This window comes from Manihot esculenta, chromosome 7, assembly GCF_001659605.2.
Source record: "Manihot esculenta cultivar AM560-2 chromosome 7, M.esculenta_v8, whole genome shotgun sequence".
Lineage (NCBI taxonomy): Eukaryota > Viridiplantae > Streptophyta > Magnoliopsida > Malpighiales > Euphorbiaceae > Manihot > Manihot esculenta.
This window is the reverse complement of record NC_035167.2, coordinates 5,571,774-5,588,821: the sequence shown is the minus strand read 5'-3', so window position 1 is coordinate 5,588,821 and position 17,048 is coordinate 5,571,774. Positions and strand designations below refer to the sequence as shown.

Sequence of the window (17,048 nt, the reverse complement as noted above, 5' to 3'; positions counted from 1 at the left end):
CCCTATTCTCAAGCAGACACTAATAAGAATCAATCCTTCCTCACTATAGTAGATGATACTTCTAGATATGTGTGGACTTTTCTTATGAAAAAAAAGTCTGAAGTTGCCTTTCTTGTTCCCCAATTTTACTAGTACGTAAAGAATCATTTTCAAGCTTCTATCAAGTACACAAGGACAGATAATGGCATTGAATTTTTGTTGCATTCTTTCTTTGCTGCAAGTAGTATCATTCATCAGACTAGTTGTGCTTATACACCTTAGCAAAATGTTGTGGTTGAGAGGAAATACCAACACTTTCTAAATGTAGCCAGAGCCTTACTTTTTCACTCTCACATGTCAATTTATTTTTAGGGATCTGCAGTCCTCACTGCTAGCTACCTCATTAATAGAGTTCCAACTCCTAAACTTGGCATTAAGACTCCTTTTGAATTGATGTTCCATAAGCTCCCCTCCTATGCTCATCTCAAATTTTTTTGTTGCCTTTGCTATGCTTCTAATTTTCTTGCTCATAGAATAAAGTTTGACTTTAAATCTAGAAGATGTCTCTTGATTGGCTATCCTACTGGAGTTAAGGGCTACAAGCTTTATGATTTGGACGTCAAAGCTATTGTTATATGTTGTGCTTTATGAGCAAATATTTCCTTTTGAGAAGTCTTCTCCCATGAATCTCAGTCCTTCTCTTGGCTCTGACCTTGTATTGTCTGTCATTCCTGAAGTTGATGTCTCATTTCCTCATGGGGATTCTCAACCTACAGTTTTTTATTCTACTGAAGTTCTTGATCACATACCAACACCTTCAAATTCCACATTTGTTTCACATTCTCCAAAAGTTACAATTCCTATTCAGTCTTCTCTTAAAGTTCCAGATTGCCAAGCTCCAATTCCTATTCTCAACAAAAGTTCCAGATCATCAAAGCTTCCCATATATCTCCAAGGTTATCATCTCAACCTCAAGAAGTCTTCCTGTCCTCAGTCTGCTCTTTCATGTACTTCTTATCCCATTCAACAATTTCTGTCATGTGAAAAATTGTCTCCATCCTACATATTTTTTTACTCTCAATGTATCCTCTACCTTTGGACCTACTACCTACTCTTAGACAGCCCAGTTTCATCATTGGAAACATGCTATGCAATAGGAACTTGATGCACTTAAAGCAAACAAGACATGGACTATTACCACCTTTTCTACAGAAGCCAAGGTAGTGGGCTGCAAATTGGTATATAAGGTTAAATTCAACTCTGATGGCACTGTGGAAAGATATAAAGCTAAGTTGGTTGCAAAGGGATACACTTAAAGGCCAAGTTTTGATTTTCAAGAAACCTGTAGTCCAATAACTAAGCACACTACTGTCAAGACTTTCTTAGCTCTTGCAGCCATACATGATAGGTATTTATCCTAATGGGATGTCAACAACACCTTTCTGAATAGGGATCTGAATGAAGAGGTTTTACATGAAAATCCCTTTGGGATATGAGGTTAAAGGGAAGTATAGGGACAAGTCTAGATTGGTGTACAATTTACAAAAGTCCTTGTATGGCCTAAAAAGGAAGGCAATAAAATATAAAATTCACTGAAAGCTTGTTACAGGAAGGCTTTATTCAATCCAAGAATGATTATTTACCTTGCACCAAACATATAGAAGGTTGTTTGTTGCAATGTTAGTATATGTAGATGATATCATAGTTGACAATGGTAGTAACCCTACAAAAAAAACAGATTATCAGCAACGGATTTAGTGACGGAAATTACTTTCGTCGGAAAAAAAAATTTAGCGACGGATCAGCGACGAATATTGTATTTTGGCATTTCTGACAGATTTTTGACGGATTAGCGACGGATTATAAAAATATTAGCGACGAAATTTATTCCGTCGCTAATCCGTCAGAAAATGCAAATAATATATAAAAAAAAACCCTAATCATTCATCCTCACTTCTGATTTTAGCCGCCCACTTCCTCTCCTCTCCTCTCCTCTCCTGGATGCCACATCTTTCTCCTTGCCGAAATCGCCGCCGCCGCCGTTGATCCCGTCACTGTCGCCGCTGCTGGATGCTCGCCACTGCTGGACACTCCTCTCGCCACTACTGCGTTGCCGCTCGCCACTGCCGCCACTTCTGCCACTGCCTATCAAGTAAGTGTCTACTTTGATTTTTAGTTTCTTTTTATTATATTATTGAAATTTTGAGTTTTAGTTTTTGAATATGTTATGATATAGTGAAAATATTATTCATTTAGTTATAAATTTGTGTTAATCAAAATTTATTTTTAGTTTTACTAATTATATTTTTAAAAAAATTAAATTGTGGGCGGCAGCTGCTGGTGCGCAGCATGCTTAATGCTGTGTGCCCAGCAGCTGCTTGCTGCTGCCCAGCAGCATCCAATAGAGGTGGGCCAAAAAATAATTTTAATTGAGATTTTAATTTCTTATTTAAAATATATATAATTTTAATTGAGAAAAGAGATCAAATAATAATTGTGGGCCAATAAATCAAATAGAAATTTATTTTATCTAATTGTGTCATCATTTAAATTATATTTCTTTTCTTTTTTGTCTAATAAAGCAATATTGGATTTAGCAAACACTCTTGTGATTAAGGAATTAGAGAAAAAAGAATAAAAAAATAAATTTCAGAAATTAATTTGATTTGATTAGTATATTAATGAATGGATTAACAAACTAATCTATTAATTTAACTTTTTTTAAAAAATAATAATATTTAAAAGTAGTTAGTTAATTAAAGACATGAATTAAAATAGTATTTGTGGGTTTGCTTTACATGCCTTCCTTTCAACTCTACTTTGATATGTTACTTATGGACAATTATTTTTTCAGATGCCTCGAAGAGCAGTATCATCCAGAGGTAGAGGACATAGCCAGCATCTGTCTATGAATGAAATAGATGAGGTAGTACAGGTCCAGGAGGAAATACTGGAGCATACTCCACAAGCATTAGAGGGCCAAGCAAACGCATCCTTATCATCATCAGTTCGAACTAGAGGTCCGAATTTGGGACATCCTATCCCATCAAACCCGTCTGATCTTCAATTGATTAGATTGAAAGGAACTGTGTAAGTCATATACAACTTTTTGCTATTGATTTAATATGTATTATTACTTACAACTACTCATTACATATAAAAATATTGCAGTTTTTTAGATTCCACAGTTACTAGATCAATCACTAATGACATTAAGATGCGCTATACTGCTCCATGGAAAACTTGGTCAGAAATACCTTTAAAGACAAAAGACGAGCTCTTCGGACTTTTTCGGGTAAATACAACTTATATTTTAAAATTTATAATATGCATTTTAAGTTTTTTAAATTTATTTAACACTGATTGTTATTTATAGAGTCGATATGCATGGGATGAGAGTGAAGAAGGTATGGTTCGAATTGCTTGGGAAAAGGTAGGTAAAGAAAGACTGCGAGACATTCTTAATAGAGTTAGGAGCGAATTGTTGCGCAAGCACAAGAAGACAGATGTTGCTTATCTATACAATTTAGGACCAGATTGGATGGAGGCAGAGATATAGAATGAACTTGTTGCATATTGGAGTACACCAGAGTGGAGAAAGAAATCAGAAGCTGGTAAAGCAAATAGAAACATAGAAAAAGATGGGACTATTACGAAACACTCTGGTGGTTCAATAAAATTGGAGGTTCATGAGAATAGATTGGTATAACTCTTTTATTTCTTACTTTTATTTATACAATTCTATTTTTATATAGATAGTTAGAAATTATCCGTGCATCTTATGTTGTGTGATTATTTCTTTTTTGTAGGCAAAGAAGTTGGGTAGACAACCAACTCAACTTGAACTATTTCGTGCAACTCACACAAAAAAGGGGAGTCAAGGTGTTTACATTGATGGAAAATCACGACGAGTTGATGTAAGTTACTTTTTGCTTATTTAATGTTATCACATTAGTTGTGTATGATTCATGAAATGTTTATTATGTTTTCTTTTTTTACTTAGGGAGCTTATTTGAGTGCAATTGCTGAAAATGTGAATGACAATTGTGAGAGTCAGTCTGCTTTTGATTTGAATAAGTGGATTGAAATTTATGGAAGTAGCAAAGGAAGAGTTTATAGTTTTGGATCCTCTGATATTGCAAATGTAACAGCCCGGAAACCGGTACCCCTCTGTAACGGGCCGAACTGCTCGGCGCTAAGATCCAGATCGGCTTAAGGCCGCCTAGACCCGTAGCAAGCCTAAACTGATCTCTGTATACCTGATCAATCCCATACATGATCCAACTGGACCACTAGCTTTCCAAAACTTTTCTGAAAAACTACTAGGCTTAACCTGAAAAGCACTTAGACATACCCGTCTGAAACAGCCCCCAGGGCCACACCAGTGATCCACTACCAAGCTCAACCTCCATGCCCTATGTCTGACAACATAGAACCCACTCTCTTAGGGTCAGCATATCACAAGTTAGCCTTGGTTTCCGCTTTGGGTCAAGGGATTGAATCCCTTTCTTCCCTCACGGTCTACTCTTGGGTCAAGGGATTTTATACCCTTTCTTCCCAATCACTGGAGGTTTATAAACACATCATACGTTAAGCCTAGTTTAACACATTTCTCATCAAGAAACGTAAAACAGGATACATGCATACACCAGGGATTAAGCATACACTAGGCAAAACACATACTAAACCATAAACACATTAACTGACTATCTATTACATCATTTTACAAATATCTCTTTAATATACATCATGTCCACTATTCTATTACATAAGCAATACTGGAGCCAACACTCTGCTGTTTCTGACCTTCCCAACTAACTCTGAACCTGCAAAACTGGGGTTAAGGGAAAGGGATGAGCTTCTAAAGCCCAGTGAGTAGAAACACTGAAAACAGTTTATTAATTACACACCTTTCATGAAATGCGTCACAGCACAAACATTTCACATCACGGATCAGACATGACCTCAAAACTCCCTCTGTCGGCACCCGATTCCCGAAGGAACTCACACAGGATTTTCACTACCATGACAGATCGTGGGCTATTGATGTCGCCTTGGTCCAATCCCCACTATCAGTAACTAATGCAATGCATCATAGTCGTGATTCTAATGCAATCACCCTAATACATATCATGGCATCCATGATGCATGAACTATGCTAAAAGCATTCCATTTTCTCAGTATAAAAGATTAAGTTTAGTTCTACTCACCTCTGCTCCTCAAGCAGAAACTGAACTGACTCTGTAATAACTAATCCTGACGACCTCCTCGATCTCTCGGGTCCAACCCCACACAAATGGACTCGAATGAGGTGTCAAACATACTCTAAACAACTCATAAACAACCCTTAAACAACTCCCCAAAGAATCCCTAAAACCTCCTAAAACAATCACATAAAGCATGCAAAAGAAGGCTGGATAGAACACTTTCGGCGGCAGGTTCGGCGGCCGAATGTCCTCTCCAGAGCCGAAACTCAAGCACCTTCGGCGGCCGAATCTCTACTTTCGGCTGCCGAACCCTTTCGAGGGCAAGGTTCGGGGGCTGAAACACACTCGAGAGACGAAAGTCTCTAACCTTCGGCGGCACCTTCGGCGGCCGAATCCCCCTTCCAGAGCCGAACCCAAAACTCTCAGGGGTGAACTGTGGCAGCCAAAGCCACCTCTCAAGGGGTTCGGCGGCCGAATGTACCTTCGGCTGCCGAACCTGAGTTCATCCAGAACCCATCTTCGACGGCAACCAAGCTCCTCAACCCCTTCAACCTCTCAAAACATGCATACTTCAACTCCTCTACACACATATACTTAAGTATATGTATAAAGGGGTCCAAAACTATCTAACAACCCCAACAAACAACATAGCATAACACATATACAAGCTTTCATGCATAACCCTCAAAAACATCTTTTTAAACCTAACCATGCAACTCTCCCCATAACCTCTATCAAAACTCTATAAAATATCAACAGAAGTTCAAGATCTTCATTTACCTCTTGAAAACAAGAAGATGAACGATCTGAACTTAGAGATATGGAGCAACTCCTCTTCAAACTCTCCAAACCTCAAAACTTAGCTTTTTAACTCAAAACCTTCAAAACAACATTAAAACACTTTAAATCCTTGAATGATTTGATAAAACTATGAAAACAACTCATGGAGGACATGGTCTTACCTTAGGGAGTGAAAGGAAAGTGATACTTATCCTTTTCATGACTGGAAGACGACTTATAGAGGGCTGACCGACTTACCTTCGGCAGCCAAACATGCATGCGAAACCATGCAACGTTCGGCGGCCGAACGTGAAGTTTCGGAAGCCAAACCTATAGCACTTTCGGCGGCCGAACATTACCTTCGACGACCGAACCTGCATTTTGCCTCCTTGGTCTTTTCTCTTCAAAACTCAATCCTATTCCATTCTAAACCTTTAAAATACTTAAAAACATCTTAGAAAACCTTTCTCTTACCCTTCTAGAAACCTCTGACATCCTCGAATTCCACCGGACGGTAGAAATGCCGATGCCTGATCTAGCCGGGTATTACAGCAAAATCAGGAACTCCAACTACATTTTTCTCATGCACATCAGCTCATCCTGGAGGACCTTCTCAAACTATGTTTTCTTTAGAGGAGGTTGAACAAATATTAGAGCAAAACCGGATCAAAATGAAACAAGACATGGAGCAAATACAAGAGCAAATGCAAGAGCAAATGCGAGTGTAGATAGAAAAATAAATAAAAGATCAGATGAAATCATTGAAGAACAAAAATAGATCTTCACTGCATAACACAACTGCAGATTCAGATGGTTCAACAAATTCATAGATTAGTTTTAAATTTTATGAACATTGTAAAGTATTATGAATTTATTTTAAATTTTATGAATATTATTAAATATTATGAATTTATTTTAAATTTTATGAATATTGTTAAGTATTATGAAATATTTGATTTATATTCAATATGATTCTTAATTATAAATTATTTGATTATACAGGGAATATCTAAATAAAAGCAAGAATTTTTTTTTTGTGATCGAATTTTAACAGACTAGCGACGGATTTAAGAGAATATTTATTAAAATGTCTTAATATTTCCGACGGATTTCCGACGGAAAATTTCCGTTGCTAATTATTTCTGACAGATTAGCGACGGATTGTTATAGGTAAATTTAGATATTCCGACGGATTTAGCGACGAAAAAACTCATCGCTAAAATGTTTCCGTCGGAAAATCCATCGCAAATTTTTCCGACGGAAGCCCGATCCGTCGAAAAAAATTAGCGACATGACTTTAAGCGACGGATTTGAGTCCGTCGAAAATTCGTCGCTGAAAGTTTTAGCGACAGATTTTTTACTATCAGCGACGGATTCTGTTTTTTTGTAGTGTAAGTTGTTGATTGATCAATTCAAATCTTATTTAAACTCTCATTTTAAGATGAAAGATTTAGGATCACTTCATTATTTTTTTAAGTCTTGAAGTTGCCAGATCCGTCAAAAGCATAGTCTTGTCACAAAGAAAATTTATTTTAGAAATGTTTGAAGAGTATGGACTACTTGGTGCTAAACCCTATTCAATACCAATGGAAGTAAACTTGAAATTGAAACATATAGATGAAAGTGGGCTTCCTAATTCTACTCTTTACAGACAATTAGTTGGAAAGCTGATGTATGTTACATTAACTAGACCCGATATTATATATAGTGTGCACATCCTATCCTAGTTCATAGATAAACCTTCATAGGCACATTTGGATGCTGGTTACAAAATACTTAAGTGCTTAAAAAAATTCTCCAAGTCAAGGGTTATTCTTGGCTGTAGACTTTGAATTGAGATTAACTGCTTACTCTGATATTGATTGGGGAAGCTGTACAGAGACAAGGAGATCTTTGACAGGTTTTTGTATATTCCTTGGTAAGTCCTTGATCAGCTGAAAATAAAAAAAGCAAGCTATTTTTTTAAGAAGTTCAGTTGAAGCAGAATACAAATCCATGGCTGTTGTTACATCAGGTTCTTTGGTTGGTTTCACTCAAGATTGATCTGAATGTAATGGTTCCTTAGCCTGTATAATTATTTTGTGATAATATGTCTACTATCCACATCTCCAAGAACCCTGTATTACATCAGGTTCTGTGTATTCCTTGTTAAGTCCGTGATTAGCTGAAAATAAAAAAAGCAAGAAGTTCAGCTGAAACAGAATACAGATCCATGGCTGTTGTTACATCAGGTTCTTTGGTTGGTTTCACTTTTGATTGATCTGAATGTGATGGTTCCTCAACCTGTATAAATGTTTTGTGATAATATGTCTACTATCCACATCTCCAAGAACCCCGTATTGTATGAAAGAACTAAACACATAGAGATTGATTGCCATTTTATATATGAGAAAGTATTGGTTGGTATAATTCAACCAGAATATATCAACATAAGAGAGCAAACAACAGATCTATTCACTTAAGCCTTGCACCCTTCACAATTCAAACATCTCATAAACAAGTTGAATATTGATAATATATATGTCCAACTTGACCCTTCACAATTCAAACATCTCATAAACAAGTTGAATATTGATAATATATATGTCCAACTTGAGGAGGAGTATCGGACTAAGCAAGTTGAAGAACAATTACAAGTAATTAGTTAGTCTACTAGTATAGTTAGTAAAGTATAAATTATGTGGTTAGCTGGAATAGTGAGCTAGCACTAACTACTTATTTATATATATAAGCTATGTGACAAACTATGAGAATGATATACGAGATTTACATTTCTCCATTTATCTTCCCTCTCCTTTTTCTCTGCCTTGTAACAGAGCACTATATTACTTTAGTAGATTAATCAACAATTTCAATACTATTCAAGATGCATCGGTAAATAAACACAACCCAACCATACAACCAATCAGTAGTATATATATATCTCACAGTCAAAGAAATCCAAAAATAAATAACCCACATGAATAAAATTCTCAAAATTATTCACAGCCAAAACCAGATCATGCTAAATCTAATAAATCTCAGAAATAATCCACATGCAAAGTGGGATACATCTCAAACTCGATCTAAAATAAATGATCTAAGGGAGAGGGACCAAACAAAGAAGAAAAAACCAGAGGGAGAGAGAAAGGCTGTGGAACGAAAGGAGATAGTGGGACTTTGAGGGAGAGAAATCAAGTATTAGAGTTTTAAACTTTAATTTCTGTTTATGTCCACCAATTTTAAAATAGCTAACATCTATATATATATATATATATAAAACAGTCTGATTCCCTCTTGGTGTTTCTTTTATTTGGATATAGTATCATCTTGTCTCATTTACTTTTTGCCACATGTCATTATTTATAAGAAATTTCTTTTGTTTTAAATAACATTTATAATAAATTTAATTCTTTTATTATTATTATTTATATATTAGTTTTTTACTTTTTTATAATTTTTATCCGCTGTCTAAAATTATTATTTATTTTTTTAACACTAAAATAATATATAAATTTAACTATTATAATTTTATTTAATTTTATTTTTAAAATATTTTTTAATATTTCATAAAATTTAGTATTTTTTTAAAACGAATATAATTATAAAATTAATATAAAAAAAATTGTCATTGAAAAAACAAAGTGCACAAATAACACAACAGAGTATTTAAATTGTTATTTCTAATAACTGCTTCCCAAAACTTTAAGATTTGTCTAATTAACTTAACCTTTTCTTCCTTTTAATATTAGAAAAAAATTATTTTTTAATTTCCTAAATATAAAATAATTAATAAATTTATTATTTTAATTTTTAAACATAAATTTTAATTTCGTTAAAATTTAATATTTCTTTATAAAAATAAGAATAAAATGATAAAATGACTAAGTTTCTATTTCAAAAAATTGAACCAATAAAATTTATTTATAAATTTAAGCAACAAACTAAAATTTTCAAATTCAATCTCCACGAACAGAAAAAAATCTATTGAAAATTCAAATTCCATAAATTCAATAAAAAATTAAAATAGATAAATTTAAATTATCAAAAATTAAAAATCAAAATTCAACAAAAATTTCTTATTGTTTGCCACTATTCGCTGTTACCTGTCGCTTGCATAGTCCGTCGATTGCCGTTATCAGCCACTCGCATCCATCCTTGTTCGCCATAACGTGTGGTTTGCATTGCTCGTCATCTCACATCTCTCTCTGCTCATCATCGGCTGCAGCTCGCGTCATTCACCATCGTGCACTGTTGCTCGCCATTTTACATTGCTAGCCCCCGACCGCTGCTGGCTGCTTGCCACTTGCTGTCGCTCTTCGCTCATTCGTTCTCTTTGACCAATAATGAATATGATTTAGAAATTTAAAGAGATTGAAAATAATTTAGAGATTTAAAAAAAAAAAAAAAGAATTTAGAGATTTAAGGAGTGAAAGGAATTTTTATCCATAAAAGTATTTTTGAATTATATTTTAATTTTTTTAATTACATTTAAATTGTTAATTAAATAGAATTATTGAATAGAAAATTTTTAATTTTAACAAAATTAAATTTTAAAGACTTTAATTTTAAAAATAAAAAAATAAATTCATTAATTATACTATATTTTAAAATAAAAAAATAAATTTTACTTAATATTATTAACATATATCAACATTTACCTATTTGTATATAATGTAGACACATTTTTCTATGATTTTACTAAAAAAAATAATTAAACCGCATTAACAATGTATTTAATACATATTTTTTAAATAAGTAATAATGATTATGTTATTATTATTATTATAATTTTAAATAAGAATAATAATATAAGACCTAATTAATAACCAAAAAGTTTATATATAATAGAATTTTTTTATTTCACAATTTATTCAAAATAATATTAAATGGATGTTCAAAAAAAAAAAATCTGATTTCATCTTTACATATTAAAGGTAAAATTTTAAATAATAGCATGCAAAATACGGATATTTCTGTAATTTTAACGTAAAATTATTAATTAGTTAGATTTTTATTGAATTAATTAAATAAAAAGAGAAAATTTTTAAAATATTATAATAAAATTTGAATTTATTAATTAATTAAATTAAAAAATCAAATTATTCCATTCAGTTATATTAAAAGAGCATTTGAGGCCAGAAACATGAGAACCTTCCAATCCAGAAACATGAGAACCTTCCACTTAGGGATGAGCACGGTCTATTGGGTTCAAAACTGAACCGAATTTAATAAATTAAAAATTAAAATTTTAGTATTTATAAAAATTAAATCGAATTGATTTTAATTAAAAATTAAATCAAATCGAATTGATCTGATTCAATTCGATTCAATTCAATTTAATCTATTTGAATTTTTAATAAATTTTTTACTTTTTACACTTTTATTTTTAATATTTTAAAATTTAATTAAAATATTTTAATTTTAATATGATCTAATCTTTCTATATTATTAAAAATAATATACTATTATCACTAATTGATTCAGCTTAATTTTTTTGATTTTTTTTGATCAAAACCAAATCGAAATAATCGAAATTTTTAAAATTAAAAATCAAACTAAATTATAATAAATAAAAAATTAAACTAAAATTTTAAATTAATTTAATTCGATTAATTTTTTCAGTTTAAACTGAATCCTTCTCGTCTCTACTTCCAATTCCAAGAGAGAATCAACTATACCATTCACATCTATATCAATAATTTTCTAAACAATATTTTCAACAATAATTTAAAAAAAAAATTTATTTTCAATTTTTTAGATGTAAAAACAAAAAGGAAATTAATAAATTTATATATAAGAATGTTACTAAGCTTTTAAATGGCTAAAAAAAAAAAACTATTTTAAAAGAGAATATCATTTTATTTAAAAATAACTTAATTTTTACTTTTATTGAAAACTCGTTTTTTCTAAATCTGCATTCCTTTATGTATATTCGTAAATTTATATATATAATATTATACTACAAATTATTGGGATAACTAAAAATTCAAGTAAAAAATTAATATAATATATTATTAATAAAAAAATTATATAATATCACAATTTTATATATTTTTTTTATTTTTTTATAATATTTTTATAATAAATCTGGTTCAATATGTATGTTCATGGTAGTATTTAAAATTATTGAAATCATATAATTTCTTTAAAATATGAATAATTTTAATTGACCTATTAATTTATAAAAAAAAATAAATAATAAAATATTTACTTAAAATTGAAAATAATATTATTAAAAAATTTCAAAATTTTGATAACATTAATAACATTTTTTATTATTAGGTTTTGTTACTGATAACAATACTAATAATAATAATAAAGACAGATTATCGTTATCCACGATGAAGTTGAAAAGGAAAAGGGAAAAAAGAAATAGCTTTGTTTGAAGTTTTCCTTCTGTCCCTTTCCGGTTGGCAACTTGCAATCGTCTTCCATGTGAGCGTTTGTATTGAAGTATTCCCACAGTTTAAAGCCACAGACAAATCAAGACAGCAAAGTTAAAACCTTAATGGTTTCACATAAAAATACAGGAAAGTTTTCTGGATGTTTGTACATATGATGGGAGGAATATTTATAGAAGCATTGACAAGCCAAGGAATTAATATCAATCCCCATTCTTTTCCTTCCAATCTATCCAGGGAGCTGTTCTCATGGTGTTGAATTCTCATCTCCATTTACCAAATTTTCATTTTCTACTCTGTATATGGATGCCCATTTTCTTATTTATTCCCATAACAATGAAATCCTTTGCCACTTCATTAAAGTTAACCTACACCAGCTTTGATTCAAACCATCCTGATATTTACACAGAGATTAATACTACCGTTGGCACAACAGGTATTGAACTCACCACGAACCTCAGAGATCAGAGAGAAGGTGGCAGCATTGGTCGAGCTACGTATAAGCAGCCATTGCACTTATGGGACAAAACTTCAGGAAATCTAACCAACTTCACTACCCATTTCTCTCTCATTATAGACTCAGAAGATAAATTCCAGTACGGTGATGGACTGACATTTTTCCTGGTTCCGAATGGCTCAAAAGCTTCTCCTGAAACGAGATCAGGCGGTAATCTTGCCCTGGCAATCAATGATAGTGTTGCATTAGACACTCAACTGAACAACTTCGTGGCTGTGGAGTTTGATACCTTTACAAATCCTTGGGATCCAGATGACGATCATATTGGTGTTGACATCAGGTCCATGAGATCAGTTGTTACTGCTCCTTGGTTAAGTAATATAAGACAAGGGAATCGAACAGATGCTTGGATTACGTATGATTCAAGCCAAAAACTTTTGCATGTTAGTTTCACTTATGTTCATCGTTCTAATAATTCAATTATGCATGGCAACTTATCAGCTAAAGTTGATTTGGCCAAGTTTTTACCTGAATGGGTAACTTTCGGCTTCTCTGGCAGTACAGGATCTTTATCTCAGATAAACAGAATCACATCATGGGAGTTCAGTTCAAGCTCAGAAATTGTAGATGCTATAACGATTAGCAACTCAGATACTGAACCAGCTGCAGCAGGAAGTGGAAGTAATAGAGGACTCATGGCAGGATTCATTGTTGGAGCATGTATTTTGATTGTTAGTTTGGGTTTCGTTTTATTTCGTTTATGGGGAAAGAAAAAGAAAGAAGAGAAAAGAGATGATCTTGTCTTTGAGTTATCGCTGGATGATAATTTCAAGAATGGGACAGGACCCAGAAAATTTTCTTACGATGAACTAGCTGTAGCCACCAATAATTTTTCAGAGAACGAGAAGCTTGGCGAAGGAGGTTTTGGCGCAGTTTATAGAGGATTCCTGAAGGATCTCAATTACTATGTTGCTGTTAAGAGGGTGTCGAGGGAATCTAAACAAGGGATCAAAGAGTATGCAGCAGAAGTGAAGATCATCAATAGAATGAGGCATAGAAATTTGGTGAAGCTCATTGGTTGGTGCCATGAAAAAGAACTACTTCTTGCATATGAGTTGATGCCTAATGGAAGCTTAGATTCCCACCTTTTCAATGGCAGAAGCTTGCTCACATGGGATTTCAGGTACAAAATTGCACAAGGATTAGCATCTGCATTACTATATTTACACGAGGAAGGTGATCAATGCGTGCTTCATAGAGATATCAAATCGAGTAACATCATATTGGATTCAAATTTTGATGCTAAACTTGGAGATTTCGGATTAGCCAGGCTTGTCGACCATGGGAAAGGATCTCAAACAACAGTTTTAGCAGGAACTATGGGCTACATGGCTCCTGAATGTTTCACATCTGGGAAAGCTAGCAAAGAATCAGATGTATACAGTTTTGGAGTTGTTGCTTTGGAAATAGCTTGTGGAAGAAGAGCTGTGGAACCAAGATTCCAGGAAAATCAAACAAGAATCGTGGAATGGGTTTGGGAACTCTATGGAATTGGAAAACTTCTTGAATCTGCTGACCCCAAATTGTGCAGGGATTTTGATGAGCAAGAAATGGAGCGGCTGCTGATTGTTGGACTCTGGTGTGTGCATCCTGATGCGAGATTTCGTCCTTCAATACGGCAAGTGATTAATGTGCTTTCTACTTGTGAGGCTCAGGCTCAGGCTCCTCTGCCTATTCTTCCACCTGAAATGCCAGTGCCGGCTTATCTTTCTCCGCCGATGAAATTGTCCATATCATTCCTAATGGCATCCTGTGGTTCTGCTGCCAACAGTGACAAAAATGATTCGTCAAAATTGACATCGTCTTCTGGGACATCATCTCCTTCTGTGTCGCTATTGCTAAACACTAGGTAAGTTCAAGATCAATGTTTTCTTCCCAAGATTTCTGTGTATTTCATTTGTAATTAGTCTCTGTCAAATGTAATCATGCATAATTTGGTTAAGATTATTTCAGTTTTTAGTTAGCTATTTATTTTATTACTAAGCCTCCCTATATATTTTACAGAAAAATATTTTTCAAAAAAATATTTACTCAACCAAAAATATTTTTCTAATTAAAAAAAAAATATTTATATATAAATTATTAATAAATTTTATTTTTAAATTAAAATTAAATAACAAAAAATAAATTATTTTATTGAAAATTAATTTTCACCAAAAATATTTTCCAAAGCCTAAGTTTCTTTTAAAAATGTATGGATCGGAATTAGTTTAAAAGGAAAAATCTATATCACATATATCCATTTGCAGCACTGCTAGACAATCATATCTCTCAGCTATAAGCCTAAGAAGAAGGTAAAAGCGAAGGAAGAGGGAGAAGCCTCCATACAAGTTTCACCATACATTTTTCACGAGAAATAGAAAAATATTTTTTATTTTTTTGATGTTGAAAAATTTTAAAAAATTATTTTAAAAAGAGGGAGAAGCCTCCTTTGTGTCGATATTTCTTGTGAGGTAGGGACTCCTTTCCTTGCCAACGTCACAGCCGTTCCTACCTCTTATTGGGAAGAGCAACTTCTCCATTCCTGTCTAGATGGAAATTTTTTTTTTCCATTTAGGTGGGTTGATTTTGTTCTAGTTCGTTTCTTCTCGAGAGTTGACTGACTTTTGAATGGGAAGATCATTTTTCCTACTATTTTTTCTTGGATTTGTGTGCATGTCATTTTTTTGAGTTTGCACATTTGAAAGACTTCTATCTCTACCCTTTCTCATTTTTCAACCGGTGAAAGGCAGTTAGGTGGTGGCGGAGAAGTCTTTTCTTGTATAGCACTCCACCATCACCATATCTGGCAACCTCTGAAGCGAGGCTTTCCTTCTTTGACCCATAAAAGGATCGTTGGAGGTGTTTATAATTCATATTTTCTTCAATGGCACTTAACCAAAAAGGCAGTAAAAACACCAATAATTAAGGATTACAATAATAAGATAAAAGTCACAATTGAATTGATAAATTTACCTTGATTATTGATGCAATTAGAAGAATGCAATCTCACACTCTCATAATAACAAAAACACGTAAATAGCATGAATAATTCTGAATTTTGATTAAAAGTCATTTCCATACAAAGGACGGCTAGAGTTTATATAGAGAAAACTAAACCTAAGTCTAAAAGACTAAGAATAAACTAAACCTGGTCGAATTAAATAGCCCATAGCATAGGGACAGCACACTAAGACCAAGAAATTAGGCTCAAACAACTAAATAAGCAATACTAAAGTAAATAAGTTAGCATAAACTTAACCCAAACAAATGAGTTTACCAAATACATCATTCAAGTCCAAATAACATGTATAACACATCATTTAAGGCTGCCCATGAGTTGTGCACATGCCTTGCACATGCTCCTTAAGTTGCATATATATGGCACATATTTCTTCAAATCTGCTCACTTGGTTTGATGGATTTCACACCTTCTAATTAAGCCCAATGGATTTAAATCTACACAAAAACCTTCATTGATCTTCACTTTAAGTTTTTTTTTTATATATAGTTTTGGCCCATAGATTTGATTATACTCCTTAAACTCATAATTGCAAGTGTTGCACCATATCTGTCTCATATGAATTGAAGCATGCTCCAAGTGTATTTGGATCATATGAATATAATTTTAAATTATTTTTAGATCCATTTGAATGATATAAGATTACTTAACACCACCGTTGAAAGTTTACTCTATTGAATTCGTATTTTTATCTCATTCTTTAGAAAAGATTTATGGTCAAATCTTACTCATGTTCATATCAGGAATGGAAACTTTAGTAACCGATGCATCTTCTAAGACTTTCCCTTGAATAAGTGGAAATAGCCTGAAACTCTTTTCATTGATGTTCTCATCAACAATTTGTACATTAAGAACAAAAGAATTAGGCACAACAATGCTAGTCATAATAAGATCATATGGATATGACCCATTCTCCTATACAACTTTCAAAATAGCTACATTTGTCTCCTCCACCTCATCTATCATGTCTTCCCCATGTCTATTATCAATCATAACCTCTTCTTTAAGCTCAATGATAGAATTTTCAGCAACAAATCTCTGTCTCCAATATTGCTTCACGTAAATTCTCTTCATAACCTTGAAGCTCCTCAAGTAACAACATAGCTTTTCTAAACCTATATGTAACTTTCTTATCCATCCGTTTTCTACAATGTTGAGTACAATTTTTCAAGGTATTTATT

General features: G+C 32.9%; 1 protein-coding gene and 1 long non-coding RNA gene across 2 annotated transcripts; both read left to right on the top strand.

The window, feature by feature from the left end:
• Positions 1–2,994: 2,994 nt before the first annotated feature.
• On the top strand, positions 2,995–4,098 carry LOC110619736. Its single transcript, XR_002488702.2, has 5 exons — positions 2,995–3,069; positions 3,151–3,274; positions 3,356–3,682; positions 3,789–3,896; positions 3,983–4,098. It is a non-coding gene; the product is annotated as an uncharacterized LOC110619736 (long non-coding RNA).
• An 8,414-nt stretch (positions 4,099–12,512) lies between these two features.
• On the top strand, positions 12,513–14,845 carry LOC110618908 (L-type lectin-domain containing receptor kinase IX.1). The gene has a single exon (XM_021762181.2). The coding sequence runs from the start codon at positions 12,599–12,601 to the stop codon at positions 14,717–14,719; it is 2,121 nt and encodes a 706-aa protein (XP_021617873.1). The 5' UTR covers positions 12,513–12,598; the 3' UTR covers positions 14,720–14,845.
• Positions 14,846–17,048: the final 2,203 nt, after the last annotated feature.